The sequence below is a fragment of the Haemaphysalis longicornis genome, unplaced genomic scaffold (genome assembly GCF_048455015.1).
Source record: "Haemaphysalis longicornis isolate Haplotype H1 unplaced genomic scaffold, Haemaphysalis longicornis Haplotype H1 scaffold_12, whole genome shotgun sequence".
NCBI lineage: Eukaryota > Metazoa > Arthropoda > Arachnida > Ixodida > Ixodidae > Haemaphysalis > Haemaphysalis longicornis.
Genome location: NW_027526225.1, coordinates 90,382,150 through 90,407,966, shown reverse-complemented (window position 1 = coordinate 90,407,966; position 25,817 = coordinate 90,382,150). Strand labels below are relative to the sequence as shown.

The 25,817-nt window shown below is 48.1% G+C and overlaps 3 protein-coding genes across 8 annotated transcripts in view; 2 read left to right on the top strand and 1 right to left on the bottom strand.

The window, feature by feature from the left end:
• LOC144162989 (rho family-interacting cell polarization regulator 2-like) overlaps positions 1-4,492 on the top strand; it is a 129,244-nt gene extending 124,752 nt beyond the window's left edge. For all 6 annotated transcript variants that reach the window (XM_077693755.1, XM_077693753.1, XM_077693754.1 and 3 more), the window contains 3 exons: positions 116-199; positions 3,025-3,118; positions 3,540-4,492. In XM_077693755.1, coding sequence (XP_077549881.1) covers positions 116-199; positions 3,025-3,118; positions 3,540-3,613 — 252 coding nt within the window. In that variant the 3' untranslated portion in view covers positions 3,614-4,492. The remainder of the gene's footprint in view (positions 1-115; positions 200-3,024; positions 3,119-3,539) is intronic.
• Positions 4,493-11,350: 6,858 nt separating this feature from the next.
• Positions 11,351-15,555, bottom strand: LOC144162988 (U6 snRNA-associated Sm-like protein LSm4). The gene is made up of 5 exons (XM_077693750.1): positions 15,442-15,555; positions 15,291-15,332; positions 15,129-15,227; positions 13,805-13,985; positions 11,351-11,654 (listed from the first exon to the last, which is right to left on the bottom strand). Exons 1-5 carry the CDS (start codon positions 15,442-15,444, stop codon positions 11,554-11,556), a joined length of 426 nt encoding a protein of 141 aa, XP_077549876.1. The 5' UTR covers positions 15,445-15,555; the 3' UTR covers positions 11,351-11,553.
• A 581-nt stretch (positions 15,556-16,136) lies between these two features.
• Positions 16,137-25,817, top strand: part of LOC144162987 (transmembrane protein 8B-like) — a 46,841-nt gene continuing 37,160 nt past the window's right edge. Inside the window, exons 1-4 of the mRNA XM_077693749.1 lie at positions 16,137-16,316; positions 21,757-21,928; positions 23,419-23,623; positions 25,065-25,189. Of these exons, the coding sequence (XP_077549875.1) occupies positions 16,223-16,316; positions 21,757-21,928; positions 23,419-23,623; positions 25,065-25,189 (596 nt within the window). The 5' untranslated portion in view covers positions 16,137-16,222. The remainder of the gene's footprint in view (positions 16,317-21,756; positions 21,929-23,418; positions 23,624-25,064; positions 25,190-25,817) is intronic.

The following is a 25,817-nucleotide window of genomic DNA, read 5'->3' as shown; positions in this document are numbered from 1 at the left end:
TCGACAGATCTTTCTTGGGTTTTGGATACACGTCTGTGTGTTTTGGAGTTCAGTTAGAAAGTTTGATTAAAAGACCGTCCACACAAACGCCACTTGGGCTCGCGTTTTTTTGCAGGTGTGTGCGCTGCTCGTTGAAGGACTGGAAGCCGACGCTGCACTCACACGGCAAGGATGTTGCAGGGCGCTGTCTTTTCTGGAGGTGGGTTCTGTCCCTTCACAGTCATTTGTCGAAACCGGTCCACTCTGAGACCCTTTGTTTTACAATGCAGAAGGGTTGAGAGTTGAATCAGTACAGATTCACGGTAATGCAACAATGCGAGCTGACGGGACAAAGAGGAGGAGACAACACCAGCGCTGACTGACTGAAGTTTAAGTGCAGAGCACTTTAGGGGTTTACCTTGTAGCACTGGACCCAATTAGAGCCCCACGGCATACCGTCTTAATGGAGTTCCATCGTAGTGTCGTCCGTGTCCCACAGAGGCTTTGAAAACCAAGCGGTTTGTGCAGTCATAACCGTTCGAAAGTTGTAAACCACTAGCACTTGTCATACATCTCCCGGCTGTTTGGAGCAAAGAAAACTGCAGCCACATTTGAGGAAAAATGTACATAATTAACCGGCAGCGCCCACGTTCATCTAGTTCGGAACGCTTGTTGGGTTGTTTTTTACGATTGTAAGCGCAAAAAAGTGGCAGTGCAACGCCGGCACGTGCGGGAGAAAAAGCATGCGCAAAAAGAATAGAACTCCCGCTGGCGTAGTTTCAGGCAGGGGGCGCGCCTGCGAGGGCGGGAAATTTGAATTGCATTGGACAAACCTCTGTTCCATTCTTCATGAGAGGAGTGAGACAGGGTGGTGAAGAGTGTGATGGGTGGTAGCAGTGAGTGGATAACAGCGCTACAGCCCATTATGGCGGATAACTGCTCTGTACTTCCGACAGCTTTCACTTTGAATGAAACAGCTCTAATTTTTTAATTCAGTTGTTAGTCAGTGCCCAAGCTGTGTCCATCTCTTTGTCCTGTCGATTCGCGCTGTTGCATTACTGCGACCTTTTCTTACCCCCGTATTCTGAATCCCTCCTCCACTCAAAGTGCTTCCTCCACTCCGTCGAGTGGAGGATAGGGCAACACCTCCACTCGAGGTCTCCACGCGTTTCATAAACGTGGTGACGCCGACCCTCCGAGGAAATCCTTCGTTTGGAGGCACCCTCGAGATCGCACTTTTGGAGGAGCAGCGAAAGGCATCTGGGGCGAGGTTATTGCAAATTTTTTTATTCAAGACATGAAAGTACGCTTAAGAAGTATAACTTTTTAATGTTTTTATTTTTTGTTAAGTAATTATACCGGTATTTTAAGAAATAATAGTTTCTATGGTTGAGAGGAGCACGAAAATAACATGAACCAGGTGGACACAACTAGAAATAACTGTTTTCTGGTCTGGCCACACTGCACACACACTTCGGTAGCAGACGATAAATCTGTTTTGTTTTTGTGCACGCTGCTCCATGTCTTCACGTATCCCGTTGTGTCTCATGTTCTTTCTGATCATATCGATTACTATAAGTTTCAGGGCCCCCCCTCCGGATGACAGTCAAGATAACGATATGTCAGCGGAAGGGCTGGCGGTTTGCTTCCAAGCGTGATGAGCGCATATCATAGACTGGAATTGCCGACACAGTGAGCGCCTAATTATTTGTTCTTTTCGGTTCACGCCACTATCGGCAGCTCAAAGCCGACATAATGTTCAAATTACAAAGTAGTGCATGTGTAATTTTACAGGCACCACGGTGAACCCGGTAGAAATGTCCCCCTTCGACAGCACGCAAGCGCGAGGTAGCAGGCGAGCACAAAGCGACGGGCACTTGGAGAGGGGCGGAGCCTCGCAGCGCAGGCGGCTCGAAGAAAAAATAAAAAAAGAAAACTGGGCTTTGGAGCAGACGACACGCTCGCTCGCTTCCCTACGGCGATCGTCTGCTTCACACCTACTGTAAGCAGCTTACGGTAGCCGTGTCATAGGTTAGTCTGACACCTTCATTACAGAGCGATGACTTTCGGTACATGACAGCGACAACCTTGTCATTGCGAGGATAAAGACAAGTCCGCACAGATATCTCGGAGCTCGCCCGCCGTCGCAGAAAACATCACGACGCTTCGAATTACGAGTTCCAACCAACACCTGACGACGCGGCTTGTCGGCGGCGAAACGTTGACGAAGGCACCCATCACAACTTGAAATGTCCCGGCGCCATAACATCGCAGCGTAACCAGCAGCCGGAACGCAGGGAGCAGTGGGTGGCCTCGGTTGCTGGCGTTTGGCTCGGCAGCTCGGCGTTTGGCTCGGCAGCCACCTCGGCAGCTCCAGCAGTGACCGATTTGGTAAAGAGGCACCGCGACACGAATTCGCCCTTGCTGAAGTGCTCAAGCGTATTCAGCAAGTACCTTATGCACTGACATGGCAAATTCACGGTGCAGAAATACCCTGAACCTTCATTATATGCCTCGTCAATGCGGGATACATGCTCCGGAAAAGAGGCGAGCGAGCACAGCCTTCTCGAACCGAGAGGAGCGTAGGCGGCCATCTTGAAAATAGTACTGGAGGGCTGCTTCAAGGTAGCACAGACGACACCTTGGAGTTGCTCCTCCAAATCGTGAGCGGCTCCTCCAAATCGCCGAGCGGCTCCTCCGTTGGAGGAGACACTCGAGTGGAGGTTAGTTTATGAAAGCGAAACTCGCTTTCAAGGGTCCTCTCGAGCGGAGGCTCGAGTGGAGTAGGGACTCAGAATACGGGGGATAGTCTGTCAACGTAAAATGGTGGTGACAGGCGACCATTTGGGACTGAGCAGTAATGCAACATGATGATAAAGTTTTAACCTGAAGCTGAAGGGCTAAAGTAGTGGTGGGACCAGTGTTCTCACTTGAGTGGAATCTAAAGACTAGCGGTTGTAACACTTAGCACGATGGCAGTGGGGATGTATATGAGAGTTGGTGGCACACGTGGTGAGTGGGTGGCGGTGGCAATTCTGCACGCAGGCACACGAGTACATGGAGGAACTGGTGCACCTCTCCTACGCGGACGAAGTGGCCAAAGTGCGACAACAAGCCAAAGAAGCCCTCTTCTCCTTCGGTGAGTCATAGTACACTCGGATTATTTTTGTAGTTCGTATGTTAAGGGAAGTGCACGGGATAGAACACAAGGCCAGAAATGCAGAAGCGGGAGCAATACTCGGTTTCACAAGCTTACACAATTAGTGTGGCAATGTCTATGCAGAGTTAAAAGCAAGTCCATTCCACGTGCACGAAAGATCAGCATAGTCAGTTGGTCACTCAAGCCGTTATACAACAGAGTGCACAGTGGATGATGGTTAAAATTTTGTGAAATGAGGGCAGATACACCCAGTATTTCACACAAAATGCCCCACAGTGATTCTGTTTGTTTGCCTTACTTCAGTTGCTCATGTGAAAATCCGTTTGTTGGACAGGGTGAATTGCGTGTCATGAGGCACGACACCTTCCTTGTGACAATGTTGCGACTTATCTTGTTCCAGGAGAAGACGGGCGCAGGGAGTTCCAGCAGTCCCAGTTGGTTGCACACGGGTTCCAGGGTTTGACCGTCAAGTAGAGCTCCACTGATGCTGCGACTGTATGGCACCACCCACACGAACAAATCTGCGCCCGTTGAATGTCTCTATTTTGACCCCGACCGTCCCCCTCCCACCTGTGACCATATGTGCTCTCTAGTGATATAAGTTCTGGTGCTTAAAGACCAAACAAGCCAACCAATTTGCAGACCAAGGCCAAAATGTTGTTCTGTTGCAGCGGGCGCCGTTGCGTGTCAGTCCCCACACCAGAACCAGTCCCCCCCCCGAGTTCCTGTTGTTTATTGCTGCTGCTGCTGCTGTTGCTTCTGTAAATATAACTTCCAGTGAGAACCTTCTTTTAGTTTAGGCTTTTTACGTTTCTTTTACTTTTTAATGTGACACCTTGTTTCATCTCATTTTTTATTTTTCCGTTTCTAGGAATTCCAATGCTTTACCAGGGTGTCGCAGTGTCGCCACTCCTCGCTGAGGAATTTATTTTTCGAGTTTGCTTTTTTCTTTCACCTTTGCGAGAGGTTGGCAATATTGTTTGTTGTCAGGTGCAGCCCACCTGCCTCTTGCATATCAAGCGAGCGGTGCCGCGACGAAGGGATTCGCGAGCGGTGCACGAGCTTTCCAGCGTGCCATGTTGCCAGCGGGAACCGACAGTGCAATCGCTTCCAATTCGCCCGCGAAATAAACAAGGCGTCGTCCGCTAGTACTTTCCCGGGAACCACCCCTGCAGTCTAGTCAGCAAAGTTGGTTGTTATCATTCCAGAGGAAGGAGGAACGAGAAAGCATTGCAAATCTAAGCGCGTTCGAGCGTTTTCTTGTTTTTTTTTCTGTTGCTGCTAATGTGAGAGAAACATTTGCCAAATTCTCGAGACCAAGTGCTGGTTTTTAATAAACAAGTTATTGCATGAGCTCGTTGTCCGTTTCAATTTTTGCTGTCAAGCTAAAGTGATGTCGCTTGAAGCGTGCAACTACAGTGAAGTGTTTTAAGCGGGGACACATTTCTTAAAACTTGTCAGTCTTGCTGCTCTTTTTCCACTGATTTCAAGAGTGCCATTATTTTCTGAGTCAGTCAATAAGTTCCGAAGGTAAGTATAGATAAGTAGCCAATTTTTAAGTAATGATGGACAGAACAGTGTTGGTCATAAAACTGTAATCTTTATTTTTTCCGATACTATGAACCCTGGTGAATGCAGTAAGGGAAGCGGTTTTTCAATGCACCGCTTGGAACTAATTTTGCAGCTCATTAAACTTTGGTGTTTGAAATGGTTCCCAATTGCCACTGGCGCCACCAAGGTTTAGCGAGACTTAAAATTAGTTCCAAGCGGTGCATCAGAAAACCGCTTCCCTTATTGCATTCACCTGGGTTCATGGTAGTATCGGAATATAAGGATTACAGTTTTGTGACCAACACTGCTTTGTCTATTGCTCCTCCAAAAATGACTATCTCTAATTGTCTTGGGAACTAATTGATTGAGTCAAAGAATAACGTATTTAAAATCACTGGGAAAAAAGGTCTTTGGAACTAATTGATTGAATCAAAGAATAACGTATTTAAAATCGGTGGGAAAAAAGGAGCTAAACTGAGGAGCAAGTTTCTCAGAGTTTACTTACAAATTTAAAAGTTGTTTTAATAGTCATGTCCCCCCTTAACGTTTTTACAGGAGGAATAAACGTTTATTGTGCACACCACGATGTGCTCAGCCTCCCAAGTCCAGGAGGCCGCGAGTCCGAGCTGCGTCCAGAGCTCGTTGCACCAGGGCTTGCTGTCGCTCTGGTGCTGAGCTGGTCAGCTCGGACTCCCACTGCTCAGGGTTGGTGGATGGGATGGAGTTAGGGTGGTGAGGACAAGAGAAAACAAGGTGGTAAGTCGTGAGAGGTATGTGACAGTGCGGGCAGTTGTAGGGGAAAAGGGACGGCGAGATGTGGTGTAGGATGGGGTGATTATAGAAGGTTTCAGTTTGCAGGCGGCGATAAAGCGTGGCGTGGTGTGTTGGGAGGGAGGGGTGGGGCGGGGGGTATATTCTTCGTGTGTGCCTGTAGTGGGACAGTATGGCACTGAAGGTGGAATCAAGGGCAGGGAGCGTGTCTTCAGTGGTGGGAGGGTAGCAACCAGTGTCGGTCCTTGAAGTTGGGAGTGCCCGGTAGTGCAGATCGCGGGCTGCGGCATGAGCCGCTTCATTCCCAACCAGGCCGGCATGGCCAGGAGTCCATACAATGGTCACTTCTAGGTCCGGAGGTAGGTAGCGTAGCATGGGTAAGGCTTGCTGTGGGGCGAGACCGGCCTGGTAAAGGCGGCAGGCTTGCTGTGAATCGCTAATGATGGTGAGATAAGGCTGATTTCGATGTGTAGTAATGGCATGGGCGATGGCCAGGGCTTCGGCTTCGGGTGTAGGCATATTTCGGTAAGTTGCCGCAGTAAGGGTGTTGCCAGAAATGTCCAGGGTGACAAGCGTAGCCGGAGAATTGGGGGAGGGATGCGCAACGTCCGTGTAACGGGTCTGCGGGTCATTGCCGTAACGCTTCTCGAGGTGGCGTACTCGAGCTTCTCTTCGCGCCCGGTTGTAAATGGGGTGCATGTGCCTGGGTATGGGCGCTGTTCTGAGTTGTTGCCGAGTGGAAAGGGGGATGCGCTGTAGGTTAAGACGAGCAGGGGGCGGGGTTCGGCCTATATTATGAAGGACCTGACGGCCTGTGGGGGTGAGGGCAAGTCTTTGCAGCTGAGATACGCGCTGGGCTTCGATAAGTTCATTCAGGGTGTTGTGGAGGCCAAGTTTCATGAGTCGTTCGTTCGCGGTGTAAGTAGGCAGGCTGAGGGCTGATTTGTACGTCTTTCTTATGAGGGCGTCCAACTTGCTAGTCTCTTGGGGTTTCAGATTGACGAAGGGGGTCCCATAAGTGATACGGCTGGTGAGCAAGGCTTGTACGAGGTGACATGTGTCTGACTCTCGCAGTCCATATGAGGAGCCCCGGATACGGCGAATGAGATGCGTCAGCTGGGAGACTGTCTTGTGTAGCTGTGGTAGGAGAGCTGACCCGGATCCGTCTTGATGGAATGGAACTCCCAAGATGCGAAGCGTGGGAACTTGTGGGATGGAAGCACCGGATATGCTGACCTGGGGATCGGGAGTTGTGTTAGCTTTTCTTCCCCTAGTGCGAGCACGAAGAACGAGAAGGCCAGATTTAGTAGGTTCGCATGTTAGTCCTCTAGGTTGGAGATATTCCATTGTTGTGTCAATAGCTTGCTGTAGGCTGTCTTGCTGCTCACCGCTAGAGCCCCGGGTTGTCCAAATGGTGAGATCATCAGCATAGAACGCGTGGTGAATTCCAGGAATTTCTTGCAGCTTGGCCGGGAGGTGGAGCATGGCGATGTTAAAGAGTAAAGGTGAAATAACCGAACCCTGGGGTGTACCTTTGGCCGGGGTGGGGAAACAAGTTGAGGTGAGGGGGCCCAGGCGGAGAGTTGCTGTTCTGTCTCGCAAGAAGGCACTGACGAATTGAAAAGTTCGCAGTTTACATCCCGTGGTGTTTAAGTTATCTAGTATGGCCTGATGTGTAACATTGTCAAAGGCTCCCTTGACGTCTAATGTAAGAATGGTCTTCGGGGTGGGGGTGGTGCGGCTGAGGTGGTCAAGCACCTCTTCCTTGATCTGGATGAGCACATCTTGCGTGGAAAGGTGTTGGCGAAAACCAAACATGGTAAGAGGGTAGAGGTTCTGCTTTTCTAAGTGATCGGATAGGCGTTGATGAATCAGGTGTTCAAGAAGCTTTACGAGGCAAGAGGTCAGAGAGATTGGGCGGAGAGTGGTGGGGGTGAGGGGTTTGTTCGGCTTCGGGATGAGGGTGATGTCCGAATGTCGCCAATCTGCCGGGAGGGTTCCTGCTTGCCAGTGAGCATTGAAGAGAGTGAGGAGTTCCTGCAGGGTCTCCTCATCCAAGTTACGGAGTACGCAGTATGTGATGTTATCTTTCCCGGGCGTGGTATTGCGTGTGAGGCGGGCAAGCACTGCGGTGAGTTCCGTTAAGGTAAAAGGGGCATCGAGGTCTTCATTGGGACTACCGGTATAGTGGCTGACCGGAGGAGGGGGATAGGAACTTGGGTGGCCGAAGAGATGATGCTGGATCGACTCAAGAAGGCATTGCGAGGGGAGATCACTGTTCTTGATGAGGCGTTGTATCTTATGGTCGGTATGCCGCCGGGTATTAGTGGGATCGAGAAGAGAGCGAAGGAGGTGCCACGTCCTTTTTGAGTGTAACGTGCCCTGCAGTTGGTCGCAGAAGTTGCGCCAGTTCTGTCGTCGGAGTTCTTGTGCATACGTTTGGGCTTGCTGGGTGAGGAGAGCGATGCGTTTCTTCAATGTGCGGTTATGTTTTTGCCTCTGCCATCTTTTAGTGAGGCTTCGCCGGGCGTCCCAGATATGGGTGAGATGGGGGTCGGCAGCGGGCGTAGTATCGGTGAGTGCAATTTCCTGTGTGTGCTTTTTGACCCGTTGGTTAAGGGCTTGCGTCCAAGCAGTCAGATCTTGGGTAATGGAAGGAAGGGTATCTGTGTCTTGCCGGAAAGCGGGCCAATTTGTTAAACGAGCGGTGCCTTTCCTTATAAGTTTCTGTGTTAATGGAAGATGGATGGAGATGATGTGGTGGTCGCTACCGAGGGTTTCTTCTAGACATGTCCAAGTGAGGCCGGTGACGTTCCTTGCGAATGATAGATCGGGCGTTGTGTTTCGAGCCACGCTGTTGCCAATGCGAGTATTCATGGTGAGGTCATTGTAAAGGACGAGCTGATGGTTCTGCGTGGCCCGGAGAAGGGCTGTGCCTTTTTTGGAGGCCAGGGCATAGCCCCAGGAAGGATGTGGAGCATTAAAATCTCCGAGAAGTAGGAGCGGACAGTTTTTTGCAATTAACGTGGCTTCATGTAGTAGAGCTTCTAGGGTGGATAGGCTGCCGGTGGGGGGACTGTAGACGTTAAAGATGTAAATACTGGGGTGTTGGGGCCGATTGGAAATAAGCTCAACGAAAGTGTGGGGGATGTCTTGGGGAAGGCGATGTGACTGGGCCGGGTGTGTTTTGTGCACTAAAGTGGCGGTGCGGTGCTGTGGGTCGTCCGTAAATGCAGTGTATTGCTGCAGGTAGGGGACTGCGGCGTTTGATTCTTGAATGGCGATGACATCCGGGGGGTCTTGCAGGACGAAGAAAGCCAATTGGTGGCGCTTACTTGCGAAGGAGCGGCAGTTCCACTGTAATATGGAGAGCGAAGCTGACTGGGCGTTAGTCATAGTAGGGGTGATGCTTTATCTTCTTAGGCGGGTGGGTGGCGGCGAGGTTTTCTTTAATGCTAAGGATGGCCTGCTCTAGTTTGTTTTGTCGGTCTGTGAGCGCCTGTAGGCCTGTGCAAAGAGGCGCAAGAGTTTCCTTTTGGGTGTCAATCAGTTCTTTGATGAGCGTCGTAATTCTGGCGTCAATCACAGTGTGTAATTGTTCTACGGGTGGGGGCGGCGGCGGGGAGGGTGTGGGAGGAGGAGTGGCCACCAGGGCCTCTATCTTTTTAGTTAGATCGTCCAGTTGTGACTGAAAACTCTGCTGTTGCTGTTTGAGTTCAGCGATCGCCGAGGCGAGGGCAGGGGAGACGGGAGGAATGGATTGGGTGTTAGCTGTAGGTAGGGAGGGACGAGCAGTGGGAGGGGCCCGAGTGACGTCTGACCAGCTCACCTGAGATTGGGCAGTTGATGGCTTCCCGGTGACTGTCGCGGCTGATTGAAGGAGCAGCGGCGGGTATTCCTGGCTGGGAGAGGTTGGCAGGTAGGATGTCCCGGGAAAATTGGACCGGGAGGGTTTCCGCGGCGGTGTGGGGAGAAAGCGTTTAGGACAGTCCTTATGAGCAGTTGGGTGGGGTCCTTCGCAGAGTTTACAGTGGGGGGTGCACACGTGGTCAGGAGGGAGTGTTGGGATGCCACAGACAGGGCAGTGGGGCTGTTCTGGGTGGGGGCACACATCCTGACGGTGTCCCACTTCACCGCAACACTTGCAAGTTTGGATGGCACGGCGGTAGGGTCTACAGCGCACCATTTCGCAGTCGAACTTGACATAGTACGGTACCCGTGTGCCATTGAATGTCAGCAGAGCGGAGCGGGTCCGTCCCATGAGCCTGGCGTGAATCAGGTAGGGTCTATTGGTGGCAGTGTATTCTACAAGCTGGTCTTGCGTAATATCCTCTGGTAGGCCGTGGATGACGCCCCGGGAAGTTCCAGGGGGAGGTTTCATATACGCCGAGACTTGATACTGGGCGTCGCGGAGGGTTATAGTCGTTATGTGGGTGAGCCGGTCGGCAATGGCAGGGTCAGGGGTGCCGGCCACGATGAGATTGGTTTTAGACTGTGCCTGGAGGGTGACGAGGCACCGGAATTGGCAGTCGGTGATGTGGCTCGCAGCCGAGATGCTTCGCGCCAGTTCTTGGATGGGCCACGCGTCGACACGTAGACCGTCGTGTGGTCGCAGAACAGTGATGTAGTGGGTAGGTGGGAACCGGGGCGGCGGGATAATGCGCTTGGGAGCCTGGGGCTTGCTGGATAGCATGGCAGAGTCTTGGTTAGAAGGTACGTACTTTTGCTTCCGGGAGTTTATGACAGTGAGCCAGGGATTGGGGGCTGGAAGGGCACGGCCACTTTGAGGGTCGAAGTCCATGTCTGAGGTGACAGCTTCGTTGTTATTGCCTGCATCATGCTGCAGGGAAGGCTCTGGCGCTGACCCGTGGTGGTTGGTCGCATCGCAGCTCTCGTCGGCAGATGTGGACATGGTTGGCGTGGCACAGAGGCGCGCGCTCAGCGGCGGCGCGATGGCTGCCGTGCACGGCGGGGGCCGTGCACGCTAGGCCTGGTGGGGCGTCGGCGTGGTCGCAGAGTCTGAATGGCTTGTTGTGGCACCCGCTGGTCCGATCACGTCGATTGAGGGGTCAAAATGTTCCTCCGGCGTTCAGGAAGTCGTTGGAAGTGTCCAGCTGGTCGTGCACATCGAGCGATCGCAGATACAAAGCAGAAAGCCACGTTTTTACAGGATTTTTATTTTCGAAACTGAAAAAAGTTTGGGTATAGTCTCTTACCTGGGGGGAGAATACAAACAGCCGTAGTATTGAGGTTGAAATGGGACTATGCAGGTTGTTTGCCAAGCCAAATGTACACCACAATTTTCGATTACAAAATGTGGATCCACGTCGTGCAGATTGGCACCTATGCAAAGCTGAGAAATGAACTGGGTGTTTCTCCAACTTTTAATGTAGACAAAGCTGTTTGGCATTCTTTAGAGTTGAGTGAGAATCTTTACTGATGCAGTGACAGATTTGCTCAGCTATTTAAAGAGACGGTGCTTTATAGATCGAATTACTTCAGATGATCAGTTGTCATCAACACAGGCCTGCTGCCATCTCGTTCAACGCAGCACACATTATCAAATGGGTTAAAGTTGTCTCCTCCCCTTAAGTGTCTGCAAGAGTTCACGAATGGATGGGCGATGCAAAACCTATTTCCATGAAGGCGTGACCATGAAAGTTTCCCAACTTCTGCTTTTCTTTCATTTTTTTGTTTTTTAAATCTACCATGGCTGTTTTCTGCGACAGATTATGCTCTGTCTTTACCAAGTGGCCAGAAGACACCTGAATAAATCAGTAGTTTGGAATGCGCACATGAGATGCGGTGTGCTTTAGCTAGTGCCCTCGGAGGAGGAGGGTAAAAAAATCTGAGCACCAATATCCTGCAAAGAAAATGGGGACAAGAAGCTTGGTTGGCCCACCAAGGTCTCTGATGGGCAAGTTTATTGTCACACAGCACATTCCGTTTTACTCGGTGAGAATTTATTTACACAATGAGTTCTTCATGACACAGAGTGGCATCGCATCACTGCACAGCACTACACTGTGAAAGTACTAGAGCCACAACTTTGCGAGGCCTAACAAAGACGTCAGTAGGAGCGCGCATTCGATTCAATTTCCTCGGCCTCGACCACCACCGCGGCCGCCCCTGCCCTGCATGCCGCCTCTTCGGCCTTCTTCGCCTCGGCCGCCCCGGCCTCCAAAGGTGCCACCTGCGAGGCAAGAATATGCGCAGAAGATTCATCATCAACATCAGCCTATCCACGCCCGCTGCAGGGCAAAGGCCTCTCTCGTGGATCTCCAATTATCCCAGTCCTGTGCCAACTGCGACCAATTTATCCCCGCAAACTTCTTGATCTCATCTGCCCATCTAATTTTCTGCTGCCCCCTGCCACGCTTGCCTTCCCTAGGGATACACTCTGTTACCCTTAACGACCACCGGTTATCTTGCCTCCGCACACGGAGCAAGAATAAGATAGGAAGCGAAACTAGGCTTCCTAGCGCGGCCAGATAATGTCACAAGCGCTCGTCATACGTTAAACTAGCGGCATCTGCCGCGGGTAAAGAAACTGCGCGGCCGCCGCAATCGGCATTTCACTGCTGAGCCGCGGAATTAGTGCGGCCGCTATCGCTTCGTCCATCAGGTGCCGCTACCCTCTCCTTCGCCGTCGCAGCTATGAAGCTTTGCAGTCCGCTTTGCTTTCCATTGTGACATTATCTGATCGCTCGCTCTCGCTTGTTGCAATGGGCCGTCTCGCCTCCTATATATTCTTGCTCCGTGCCTCCACATTACATGCCCTGCCCACGCCCATTTCTTCTTCTTAATTTCTACTAGTATGTTTTTAACACGCGTTTGTTCCCGACCCACTCCACTCTCCTCTTTGTCCCTTAATGTTACACCTATCATCTTCCGTTCCACTGCTTGCTGAGTCGTCCTCAATTCAAGTTGAACCCTCTTAGAGAGCCTCCAAGTTTGTCCCGTAGGTGAGTATACCGGTGAGATGCAGCTGTCATACACTTTCTTCTTCAGGGGCAATGCTAGGCTGCCATTCATTATCTGAGAATGCCTGCCGAATGCACTCCACCCCATTCTTATCCTTCTAATTATCTCTGCCTCATGGTTGGGAACCGGGGTCACTACTTGGCCTAAGTAGATATATTCGCTTATCACTTCCACTGCCTCGCCACCTATCTCAAACCGCTGGAGATTAACGCCAGGAAACTGCTGAAACATCCACAGCCATTTGCAAAAAACTGGTAAGGAAGAATTCCTCGGGGCACTGCAGTCTGCTTACATGCTTTGATGGAAAAAGCATATGGCTCGGCACCCACTAGACTCACTATTGCTCCACTGCTAGCAACACGCTGAGATAGCATGGCGTTGATTTACTTTATTGAAATTATTATATATACATACTTCGGCACCAATTGCGACATTTTTTAGAGTGTTTGTAGGTGGCCAGTTTTTGTGCCAGACAACAAAGCCCGTTTTTGTGTGTGTGTGTGTGTACTGGCGCACTTTAGGGCTTTTACATCAATAAAAATTTTTCATCTCTGCTTGCTTCAGTGCAAGCTACTTCGTTCTCAGCAAGGTTCATCAGGCTTTCTCAGCGCTATGACTTTCCCTAGCCTTGTTTTATACCCCTGCTACACTGGCATCTGAATGTCATTCGACTCAAATGAGTGGTTTCGAATGCCATTCATAAACTGCCGTGCTCCGCTACACTTTCGATGGGATTTGAAAGCTTTAACAATCGCTCGCCGTGCTGCGTGGCGCTACTCCTGTCGAGTTCTGTTTTTACACAAAAATGCAAAAAATCAAATTTAGCAGCAGCCTTTGGCAGTAAAATGATATCATATTCTAAATGACGTAAGCTTTGACAGAGTTTTTGCTTAATTCTGAATCGCAATCGAAGTTGCTTTGTATTGTCTGGCCACACTGGTTTGTCGCTTACTGGCAGTAGTGTTGAGTATGGAATTATTACATCTCGATATCACGATTTAAGTGAATGAGAAGTAAACAAAAGTCCCACAATTAAGAATATTTTGTTTGCTTCAAGTACGCCAGTGTTGTATTTGTTTATGCTGACTCTGCGTGAAAGTGCTACAAATGGCGTTCGAGAGCCCCAAATGTCTCTCTGGGTGCTCATCTGGCCTTGAATGTCATTTGAGCCGAATGGCATTTCTAACCCCAGAGGAGCAGCACAACTTCGCAATTGAGTCAAATGACATTCGAACACTAGTGTAGCAGGGGTATTACAGTTTGCACATTAGTGACTGCACCTGTTTTGTTACCAAGAACTTTGCACAGCAGCCTTCAAGTGGTCTGGGTCTGAAATAAAAATGAAGCAAGTGCACTGACCCCTTCCTCCGCGACCACCACGTGCGCCGGGTCCACCACGCTTGCTGGAGTCGCCGCGTCCCCTGCCCTTGACTTGGATCTCCTCCTTGACCATGTCAATCACTTCGTCAGGTATGCGCAGGTACTTGATGGTGCTACCTCGGATGTAGCACTCGGGCATGCGCCAGAACTTGTCGCCATCCTGTACGGGGAAACGCATCCACTCGTAGCGAGATTTGCACCAAAGGCAGCAATGCAGAAAATACGAAGCTGGATCTGGATGGATTTTAACACAGTACCGCAGAGTTCCAAGCGAACGCTCACTCCCGAAACACTGCCCACCCCCACCTGTCAAGTGAAATATTCAATTTACTAAAAAAAAAAAAACCCGAAAGATTGCCCGTCCCCTGAAATTGATGGCTTTAGAGCTGATGAGCGAATGAAATAAACACAAAAAATTTATTCCTGTGTTGATGCAGCCACTTATTTGTCCTTTCTGAAAGTTCGCCCGTCCGGTATTTTTTCTTGATATCTCCGCAGTTGAGGTTGGTGGGCCACTTTTTTTTTAGTTCTTCGCACCTGACCCAAAAGATCGCCCATCCCACATTTTAAAATTTGATATCTCTGCACTTCGGGTGGGTGTTCTTTCGGGACTTCAGGGTAAGTTTTTTTTTTTTCAGTTTGAGCAGAAAAAACAGAGACGATGGAATCAATATGGCAGAGGCTCCAAGTTAATTTTACTGGAGTGAAGAGCATAAATATACGTGCATCCGTACCCATGTTGAAAAGGTATGCAGAGTGGCAATGAATGGCAAAGACCAATCTAAAAGTTTAGACTCATTCGCATGCAGGACTATGGAAGGGTAACTCCCACAAAGGGAGCAATTCTTTAAAAAAAAAAAGCTTTTCAATCAACTTTTGTTTTCAGCACTTCTGTTGGGTTCAAGCACTTCTCACACGACTAGTTGTCCACATTTCACATTGGTGCGGCTATGCAAAGAATTGTTTTGTTTGTGTGAGTTACCCTTTTGCGGTGCTGCATGGAATTAGCCTCAATTTTTAGATAGATATTTGCAATGCCCAGGCAACCGAACTTTGTGTACATGTGCAAGGATGCGTTTATAATGATTAAATTTGTCACGTCCTCTTTTTCTTTGTGCTCCGTCTACACATCACTTTTCCATTTGAGATGCAACACCTACTTGCCCAAGCTGTTCTGAGCATTCTCTTTAGGATGGTATCAAATTGACCGGCTAAGGTGCACAAAAGTAAGCAACAGCCGTTAACTTTCGCACAACTTCCCACACATGCCCATAAGTTCAGAAAGACAGAGCACTGTTCATACCCTGGAGGTGCAGATAACTTCTCTTAGATTGATGTTCATCCAATTGTCACAGCTGACTAAATGGCCGTTGTAGGTTTCTCCATTTTTGAGCTCTACAAGCTGAAACAAAAGGCAACGATCAGCGACAATGCGCACCAACAATCTACGTCGAAGCGCTCTCACCATAGGATGATTTTGGGCGGTCCGTAGCAGGGACAGCGGCAACTGCGGAGGACAGGTTGCAACTTAGATCACTTCTGTTCCAAGAGTAATGTGTGGAGGCAAGAAAAGTCCTCATTTTACGTGTACAGGCGAAAGAAAAACTCGCACTTACCATGTTGACACTTGTTTAGTAACGTGGGGACAAACGTGAAAGCTACGCACGGGCACACGCACCAAACAGAGGCGCCGGTCAAGTCAAGCCATTGGATTGACGCCACAACTTAAGCCATAGTCAAAGCCAAAGTTTATGTTTATTTACGAATGATTTACAAGATTTTTTTTCTTTTCGTACTATATAAAACAGTAAAATTTATTAAAAATGTTTTTTAAATGTAGTTATTGCTGACTGGAGATAACGATATTGTTACCCCAATTGCTCACTTGCTGGGAATAGCCTGGGATCTGTAACCACTGAAACTGAGTGAAACGCTTGAAGTTCTCTAAATTTGTGTGCAAATTTGTTTGTTTATGCTGTCTATGTACTCGAACTCGCGTATGAAGCTCCAAAAATGCTCCAAAAGCTTGGACGGTTGTGGCACTCCTGGGAATGCAGGCTGGCGTGTACGTGCATACTCCAGCATAATGTGCATATACTGCTCAACAGGGAGAATTCTTTATTGGAGTTGCCAAATAGATCTGCAAACCAAAATACTGTGACACGCTCATCGACATAATGCAACATAATGCAACACAGAAAAAAACCAAATGTCGTAGACGTACCATCTCATTGCAAGGGTGTGCACAGGCTAGAGGTAGTGTAACAGGCAGCGCCCTTAATATCTACGTTGTGTGGATAGATGACATAAAGCAACACCTGATTACCTATTCTGCCAGCCCCTCGAGCAGGGACGGCCGAGGAACTCGGGCGGCCAGATACTTATGGGGCAGCGAGTATGACCACGACCACAGGGATGGCTCCAGCAGCCTGGTCTCTGCAGAGTGTGTTCCTTGCTCTCGCGTTTGTACCATGGCAGGGCGCAAGCGCAGGTAGGTGCTCTTCATATTCGGACAGCCGCAACTGCTCCCGGGAACGCAATCGCATGCGCGCTCATGGCAAACACAAACGTCTTTGTTGTGGGTGCTGATAAATCTCGTCCACGAAAGGTCAGACTGTCACCTTCTTTGAGAAGCGAATGAGCTTTAGGTTCATACAACGCACCGGTGTTCACAATCTCATGTCCCCTAGTTGCCTAGGTAACATAGCCGATAAATCATGCGCTCGGATCACGTTCCGTTATTTTGCTTTTGCACAGGGAGTTTGCACAAAACAGCGTTGTTCAAAGAATAAAGGATGTACGTCGTATTCCAAGCGCGCTAATTTCGTCGGCCAGGTTGCATTGCTTGAGCATCGGTGTCCGCACCTGTTTATTGTTGTTCCTTTAATAGCAGCGTTCGAGACAGTGCTTGGAAAGGACCCGTGAATCTTGGAGTATGTTTGAGCACTTAACGCCGTCTCGGTGGTATCTCATCTGATGGACAAGGCGGCCTTTCCGTGACAAACTAGTGCTGAACTGGAGGTCGTTGTTCGCTGTCTTTGTCCGTGCCTGCCTCCTCTCCGTGGCGTGTTTTCAAACGCCGCGACCTTGCTCTTTGCTTATTACGCATTGTGGGGTTTTCCTCGCAAGCGGTTTCGCCTTGCGTAATAACGCTGACCGCTCCCACCGCGCGCGCCGTTTAATTCTCTTACCTTCGTATCTTTCATTGGCAGAAAAACAGCGCCCGTGCGTAAGAAGCAGCGCATCTTACGTGTGCTTCGGGCGAGTACGATGTCTAGCTTCTCCAAACTACAGTAACGTGAATTATGTGGATTATGGCAACCAGGGGAATCCCCAGAAGCAGCCTTTCTTTCTTCGGTTAGCACGAAACGCATCATTTTATCTGCACACTGAAACGTTGGGTCTCTGTAGTGCTTGTAATGCTCAACATTCGAAAGGGAAAAAAAAAAAAAATAAAACGTACGGTTCACGCAATAACGGAACTTTGTCATTGTGTAGCAACTAAAATATAAAAGGACGTCCGCATCCCCCTAGAGCTGCGAACCATGATATTGGTAGCCTGATTCTGAGCTCATGCAAGACCGATTCGTTGACCTGCTTCCTTGAATTGTTTGTGTGGTTCATGTCTTTGCGAATGGCACTACTGGTGACGCACTGATAACAGGCCCATTGTTCTGAGGCGCCAAACCATTGCAGCCACTGCAGCGCTTTATGCTGAACACCTATTTCCTTACAATGAAGTGCTGAAAGCAACTTTAAGCGATGTTAACGTGTGGATCTAGAACAGTCGTTTACATGCATTGTCAAAAAAAAAAAGCTGTACCGCTTGTGTGTTTTGAAGCCATGCGTTAATACCGGTGTAGTTAGTGCAAAGGATAGGGCATTAGCTCTAGAACCTGTACTTCGCAGAAACAAGACATTTTTGTGTTCTTAAATGTTTATGCATATTTTGCTTTGACTAGGTCTTAGTCAACAAAGCAGCTTTTTTTTTTACCTAGCCTTGGGTGAGATGGTTGTATGATAGCAATTTTTTTTCCTCACTTCACAAATTCGTCTCTAGCAAACCTTCCTTAGTTACGTTTTGAAGCTGGAATTAACACAGCCAACTGTGTTAATAATTCTGAAGAGAGACGAGATGAAAATTGCATTAAGGGAACACTAAAGCAAATCTTTCAGAATTTCATTTGTGGCTGCACTATGCAGTTTTAACTCGCTTAATTCTTCATTTTGTGCCGTAAAGGAAGCATAGTGTCTCGGGCTATTATGAGAGGTGAAATAAAATGAGGAACAACATTGGGAACCCTTTTGGCCTGCTCAAGAGCTGCCACAAAGTCATCTAACGAGTGAGCAGTATGTTACTGAGATTCTCCAGCCTATGCATTCATGTGCATTTGCTTTATTGTGGCCTGGCTATTTGTGAAAGTCTTATTAATCTGCCGTGCCTCACTACAATTTTGATGGCATTTGAAAGCTTTCACAATTGCTCACCGTGCTGTAGTGGCGCTGTTGTCACCCCGTTCCGTTTTCGTACAATAATACAACAAATTTAGGAGCAGTCTAAGGTAGTGAAATGATATCAAATTAGAAGAGACACCAGTTTGGACTCTAACGTGGTGGCTGTTTGCGTGGTTTTATTTTCTTTTTTGCAACTGACCCACTGGTTTTGAGAGTATGAAAATTAAATATGTTGATTTCATATTTTAAACAGATGAACACAAAGTTCCACAAACAAAAATATTTTGTTTTACGTACGGAAGTATTGTATTTTTTATTGCCGATCAAAGACTCTGCGTGCGGTAGTGCTAGAAATGGCATTTGAAATCCCAAATGTCTCTCTCTGTGGTCATTTGGCTCGAACGTCATTTGAGCCATTTGAAAACCTAGTGTAGCAGCACAACTTGTCATTTGAGTCAAATGACATTTGGTTCAAATGACATTCGGACGCTAGTGTAGCAGGCGTATTACTTTGTCAAAGGTAGTAGCGATGTCAAGTCCAAATGAGAAAAAAAAATTGAAGGGGCCATAAACACAGGGTACATCACTTGAATGCTGATGTGCCGTTAACATGCTCATAACTATGTTTATAGTGCTGCCCTGTATTATGTCACTGTAGCACCAAGTTCAACAGCTTTTTAATATTCCTTGTGTTTTTTTTTTATTCAAAGAAATATCTTCCATGGCTGGAGTGGAACTGAGTGAGGTAGCAAAGGCTAGTTCTTTTTTTTTAGTTGAACAAAGTTGCATTTTGTCTTCATGGCCTCTTTAAAGGAGCCATGAAGACACGAAATACAAGCTTGTTTTATTCGAAAGATTTCGAGTTTTATAATGCCCCCAGCGCTTGTCCGGATACAAATGATGCTTTAATCACTGATAAATTAATCAATTCAAGTTAAAATTTTGATTTTCCTGCTAAATCATGTGTTTTCGTGGTCTGCAATGACATCACAGGAACCGACCGCTCTGCAGCCTAGGGTACCTTGATTCACGCGTCCACCATACAGGATGGAGACATGTATACGTTGACGGCGTCATTGTAGGTCACTCACTCGCCGCCGAAGCAAGTCATTGTATCAAAACCATGCTGAAATTATCGCCGCAACGCGGTTTACTGGCGAAGTTTGAATCACCTTATCTGTTTCGCGTTTCCGGGTCTCGTGGGAAACGAAAGAACAACACGTTGAGCACGTTGACCCAATTGCGGTGGCACGGGACCATTCAAAGGGTGTCTCCACCCTGCACGGCGGCGCTGGCATCGAGGTACCCTACAGCGGTTCGCGTGTTTGTTTGTTACTGAACCTAGATGGAGCCACCATACCGTGGCAAGCCGTATTTAAACCTGGCTTGTTTTTGTTCGAGGAGAAAATAGTCATCTTGTGAAACATAGTGCTCGCTCGACAAATATGGTCACATAACACACCGTTGCTTGCAGCAATCGGCCAGTGTCGTCTGAGACTACCCCAAAGCCCCGCAATGCTGTGCAGCTATACCAAGCATAGTGCACACAGTACCAACAGCAGTACGCATCAGTACTTCTATGTTTACATGTGCTTTCGTAACTCCCACTGTTTGTCCAACCATTCTTATTGCTTTAAAGAGAATGTGCCTTAAATTTAAGCACAAATAGTTCGTTCTGCAAGCTTATAAGCTCGATTGATTAATTGTAGGGTTTAACATGCCGACGCAACGCAGGCGATGAGGTGCGCCGTAGTGGAGGGCTCCGGATTAATTTTGACCACCTGGGGATCTTTAACGTGCGCCGAAATCTCGTACACACGGGCGTTTTTGCTTTTCGCCTCCATCAGAAAAGCAGCCGTCGCAGCCGGGAATCGAACCCGCGACCTTGTGCTCAGCAGCGCAACGCCTTAGCCACTGAGCCACCGCGGCGGGTGCTTATAAGCTCAGCCTAATTTGTGTTTAGGCTTATAAGCTCAGCCTAATTTGTGTTTGCTTTTGGCGTGCCCGCCAACCGGACGTCATAGGTTCTGTTGCGGGAAATGAGCGAGTGGGTCGCATGGCCATCCCCTTTTTCCCTAATTATATAGCCCATTTGAGCGAAGTTTACGTTAAAACTGGTGTCAGTATGAATGATTCTAACAAGGCAGTATTTTGAATGAACCAAACTTGTGTTATGTCTTCATGGCTCCTTTAAGGGGGACTCACCTGCGAACATTCTTATGGGACGTTCTACTGCATGACCCACGGACTTAAAAACCATCGTGCACCAATACGAAAAGCTTTACTAATACATATCAGTGTTCGCAACGACCTAGTTTGCCTATTTTAGAGATATGCCACTTCTGTACTGAAATAAAAAAGTGAAACCCTTGTTTGCTAGACAGCTAGCGCCATCTTGTGAGAACTGGATAAACCAAGGTGTTTCTTGTTTGTTTTTATCTCAGTAAAGAGGTGATATATCTTTAAAAGAAGCAAATGAGGCCGTTAGGAACAGTTCTGTGAATTCGTGAACCCTTTTGTATCGGTACACGATGCTTTTTAATTTTATGGGTGATGAATTACTAAGTACCGTGGGAATGTGATCATGTGAGTCCCCCTTAAAGGGGCCACGCAGACAAACAAAAGTTTGGTTCATTCAAAAGATTGCCTCGTCAGAATCATACTGATGCCACTCTTTAACGTTAACTTCGCTCAAATAAGCTACATAATTAGGAAGAAAGGGAATGGCCATGCGACCCACTAGCTCATTTCCCGCAACAGAACCTATGATGTCATATGTGCCAGCTCTGCGATTGGCTGAGGCTGGCAAAAGCAAACACCAAATCAGGCAGACCTTATAAGCTTGCCGAACGAGCTATTTGCGCTTACATTTAGGGCCCATTCTATTTATAGCAGTAAGAATGGTGCGGTAAACAGTGGAAGTTAGGAAAACGCGCGTAAGCATAGAAGTACCGATGCGTGCTGCTGTTGGTTCTGCGCGCACTATGCTTGTTTTAGCTGCGCAGCACTGTGGCGCTGTGGGGTTGTCTCGGACGACACTGGCTGATTGGTGTAAGTGAAGATGTCTTACATGACCATGTAACACCATGTTTCACGAAGCGACTAGTTTCTACCTTAACAAAAACAACCCAGGTGCAAAAACGGTCAAAAACAAAGCAAAGGCAGAAAACGGTCCGCCGCGGTATGGTGGCGCCATCTAGGTTGACTGACGGTGAACAAAGCTCCCAGCAGCTGCTTGAAGACCTGTGATGTTATGGCAGTCGTGAAAACACGCGATTTGGTGGGCGAATCAAAATTTTAACTGAAATTGGTTGATTTCTCATGGTTGAATGAAACATCGTTTGCTGCCGGACAAGCGCTGGGGGCAGTCTTAAACACGAAATCTTTCGAATAAAACAAACTTGCATTTTGTATGCATGTCCCCTCAAGCTTCCCTCCCTTAATCAGTGGAGTGTAACCCTTCCCTTTTGTTGCAGAGCTGGACACAGCTGCCATGAGCCAGACGCTGGAGCCACGCATGGTGTTCCCCTTCCGGCGGTACGGGGACGTGACGCTGCTGCCGTTTGTGATCCCCCAGGGCACGCTCAGGGCCAGCTGGACCTTCAAGGCCAACATCAGCGCCTACTGCAGGCTGGACACCGTCCACCTGTGAGTGGCTGCGTGCACTGCTGCCGCCGCCAGAGGATCTCCCACCGCCATTTCACTCTTCACGGACGTGACGGGTGGAATTGATGCTCAATGTCACAGTCCTGCTCCCCATAACAAAGAGTGCGGGGTTATCCCACACCGCACGTTGAGGAGAAGCGGGCAGTGGATGAGAACTGGGATCACATACCTATCGTTGTCCCCCTGGTCATCGTGCCTCTTGAGGGGAACAAGTGATGTGACATTCGGTGGAGCCATGATCCCTCGCCTGTAGAAGAACAGTGGCGTCTCAGTGTTAGGGAGAGGAGGAGGCTCAAGAGGAGTGACCCACCATTGGGGCTTGGGATGAGCTCGAGGTCATGGATTCAGTCCCGGTTGCAGTGGCTATCCTTCTGATGCAGGTGCAAAATGAAAATGCCCGTCTGTAGGTGCTTCAACACACATTAAAATACCCAGGGGGTCTGAATGAATCCGTAGACTTCAACTACAGCGCACCTCGTAGCCTAGGTGTAGCCTCGGCGCATCAACCCCCTAATTTTGAAATTTTTTTTTGAGGATTGCATGTGTACGAGTGTAGCAACACCTGTCAGTAAGTTCATATTTTTTTTAATTATTCTGTTTATAGGGGAATAAACCTTGAATTTTTAATCAACAACCAGTGCTTGCTGAGAGGGCTGCTGGATGATCCATCAGGAGGAGGCATGATGAGGATATCACATGCACATGCCTATTTGAATCAGGAGCTTGAAGCAGGGCTTTCCTGAATGCATACTGTTTTCATCAATTAGATTGTAGGAGCACACATCTGCAAAGGGTCACCTCCCTGTTTGCTGCTTGGACGTATTTGTTGAATTTATCGCCCAGTTACATTGACTCTGAGCTTATTACGTTTTCAGGGAACAGTTATGTCTGGATGTATAGGTGGTATTCACTGAAAAGTGTAGCTGTAAATTTCTTCACTTGGCAACACTGGAAACGGCCACAGATATGGCTGAAGCGCCACGGACATGGCACGTCTTGTGCCACTGTGCTCGCACACCCTAGAAGAAGAAGAAAAAAAACACCGGCGTGCGTCGTCTGCTCCGTTTCAACCCGATTCTCAACAGTGGTGCCAACAGAGATGCTATTAAAATCGCACTCATATTGGAGTCGAGGCATTACTTTTCGTTTGGTGGGGTGTAGTTTGGAACGTCTAACACACATCATGTGCTTAATTAAACCGACATCCCATGGAGCCCGACGTAACCAGCAACAGTTCACTCACATGGTTGCCTGCATGCGTGCCTCGCCAGTGAATACAACCTATACGGAAGTACGAAATTTATCCGGAATACTAATTGCGCAAAACATACACAGAACGTATATGGAGGTTCCGCTCCTCTTTTCCTTCCATTCTACCCGTTACGTTCGCCTACTCTTTGCCATCTGTCCAGTGTGTGAGAAGGGAGGGCACACTGAGAGCACAGCGTGGTACCGTGCTGCCCTGTGCGCAGGTACCTGCAGTACGGTGGGATGCCCGTGCTGAGCCCACTGAATGCCAGCTTCCCCGACCACTTTGAGACGCGGCGGCAGCGGCTGCGCAGTTTGCTCTTCCGCACCGACTCCAAGCTGCACACCGTCAACGTCACCTCCCCCGACCCCGGACAGTGGTTCGCGGCCGCCTTTACGCTAGATCCCCACCAGCGGATTTTGCAGAAGGTGCCCCACCACTTTTGCTTGCAGCTGCTATTCGTGCTCAGAGTACTGTCTTTTTTGGGGGTGCTGAAATTCAAGCATACTTAAGGGGGCAGATGTCTCTTCAGGGCTGAAAAACGGTCAAAAAATCATTTTCTGAAAAATCGCATTTTCGGCATCCACGGCCATTTTTTTTTTTGTTCAGTCTGCAAATTTCTTCATCAAACGGCACCGTATTTTATTGTAAATAGTGTTTGAAAGTGCACTCTACAGCTCAGTTCGCGCAGAATTCAATGGTGAAACAGCACTTTTCTTGCAACGCGAAGCTAGCATTTTGCCATTGGATATCTCTGCACCCAGAGCAGGTACAGCCGTAAATTTTTTTGGCTTCTTAATACCTAAATGAGTGGAGAACACAATGTTGGAAACAAATTTTTTCAAATGGAGGCTTCGGAAATTTATTATTGTATTCAATTGACACCACCTGTGAGCCATTTCTGGCAGAGCGAGGCAGGAGTGAATTTCAGTCTGTTGTAAAAGTACCAAAAATAGCTAAATCAAAAAAGTTCTTCCATTGCTGTATTCTTTAGTCATTTGTTTGCCAAGCCACGGGGTAATTGCCATTCTGTATGGAGTGGTTATTTTGTAATTACGACCCAAAATAATGGCATTAATCATTAATTATCTCAAAAAATAATCAACTTGCAAAAATTTAATTGTAGATTTGAAATCAGCACAAAAAGCTTCATAATGCTCTGCAGTTTCATTAAAATTGATTAGTAAGTAAAAAAAATAGCTTAAGGCCACTCTTCCCCTTAAATATTTTAGGTTAAGTTTTGAAAACACTGCTGTGACAGTCTACAGGAATGAAGACTGAAAAAAACACGCGATACACCCCCACAACTTTTGTGCGCGTGCATCGTGTGCTTTTTCAGTCTTCGTTCCTGCAAACTTAGAGCAGTGTTTACAAAATTTAGGAATGCCAGCTAGTCCACAAGTGAGCTGTCGTTTTTTTAGGTTCAGGCTAAGTTTTTGCAAAAGAATGCGATTCAGGCAAGGTTTTTCAAATTTTGGATTTTGTTCCAGGTTCACACCGCAGTTCACTTAGTCTAAAAATTTGTTCAACATCAAATTACTAGACCACCCAAAAAATGAGTTTTTTTATTTTTTTGCATTTGTGGCGTGTGATTTAGTAGCTGTGATTTAACGTTGCACGAAGTCACAGTGGCCTGTGATTCAGTGTGATGTTCAGATTTTTCTACTGGTGGTCGGCGTAAGTGGCTGCTACACTAGATTTTTCAAGCCTTCAAACAACTGCATGCACTCAGTGTTCTTGTGGGAATTGAGTGACCACCGTGAGCAACAAATGAACACGGACACGTCTTTAACACCACACCTACCTGTGGTGCATTAATGGAAAACCTTGGGTGTGCTGAGAAAATAAATGTGCGGGTGGGCAACGCAGGACCTGTTCTCACCATGCGAGGTGTTCCTGTCGAGCTCGCTGACCCCATACCTGCTGCCCGAGGTCATCGACCTCCTGCCCACCCAGGCCACCTCCCTGCGCCTTGTGCGGCCTACCTACTTCAGGTGAAAACTCCATCCACTTGTGTCTCCAAACGCCCACGATAGGGAACAACACTCAGCCTGAATTAAAGCACCAAGATGTGCTCTGCTGGGTTCACACAAGCACTTAGGACAGAATTCCGTTGAGGGGTATTGCTCTAAAGAAGTGACTTCTTTGCTTAATTTACTCGAGCAACATTTCTTTTTTCTTCAGAAGGCGGCCCAGAACTCGTCAGTTGCTTTGCATTGCCGTCATGTTTGGTGCGCTGGAATAGCTGTACTTGCGGTAGCGGCGGTTATCATAAACAGGCTGCTGTACCTGTAGTGTGGTCTAATGTGCCTAGCTTCAGACAGGGGACAGTGAACATTTTTGTTTTTCAGCTTGCTCTTCAAGGACAACGTATAAGTCATATTTTGAATGATGAAGAAGGAATTACTCTAATGTAGTTCGCGTAGAAGAATTCGTCAGGAAAGCACTTAACTTGTGTTCGCCTGTTTCCGCTTTTAATTTCCTTGCCTCTGAAAGATTGCCTTTTATGAAGCCTCGCATGACTGCCAGTAACCGTGCATCTTCCGCTCCATCTGTGCTCGAATTAATAGCCTGGCAAAGCTTTGTTGCTACGCGCAGTGGGGCTGGCTGTTTGATTTACAG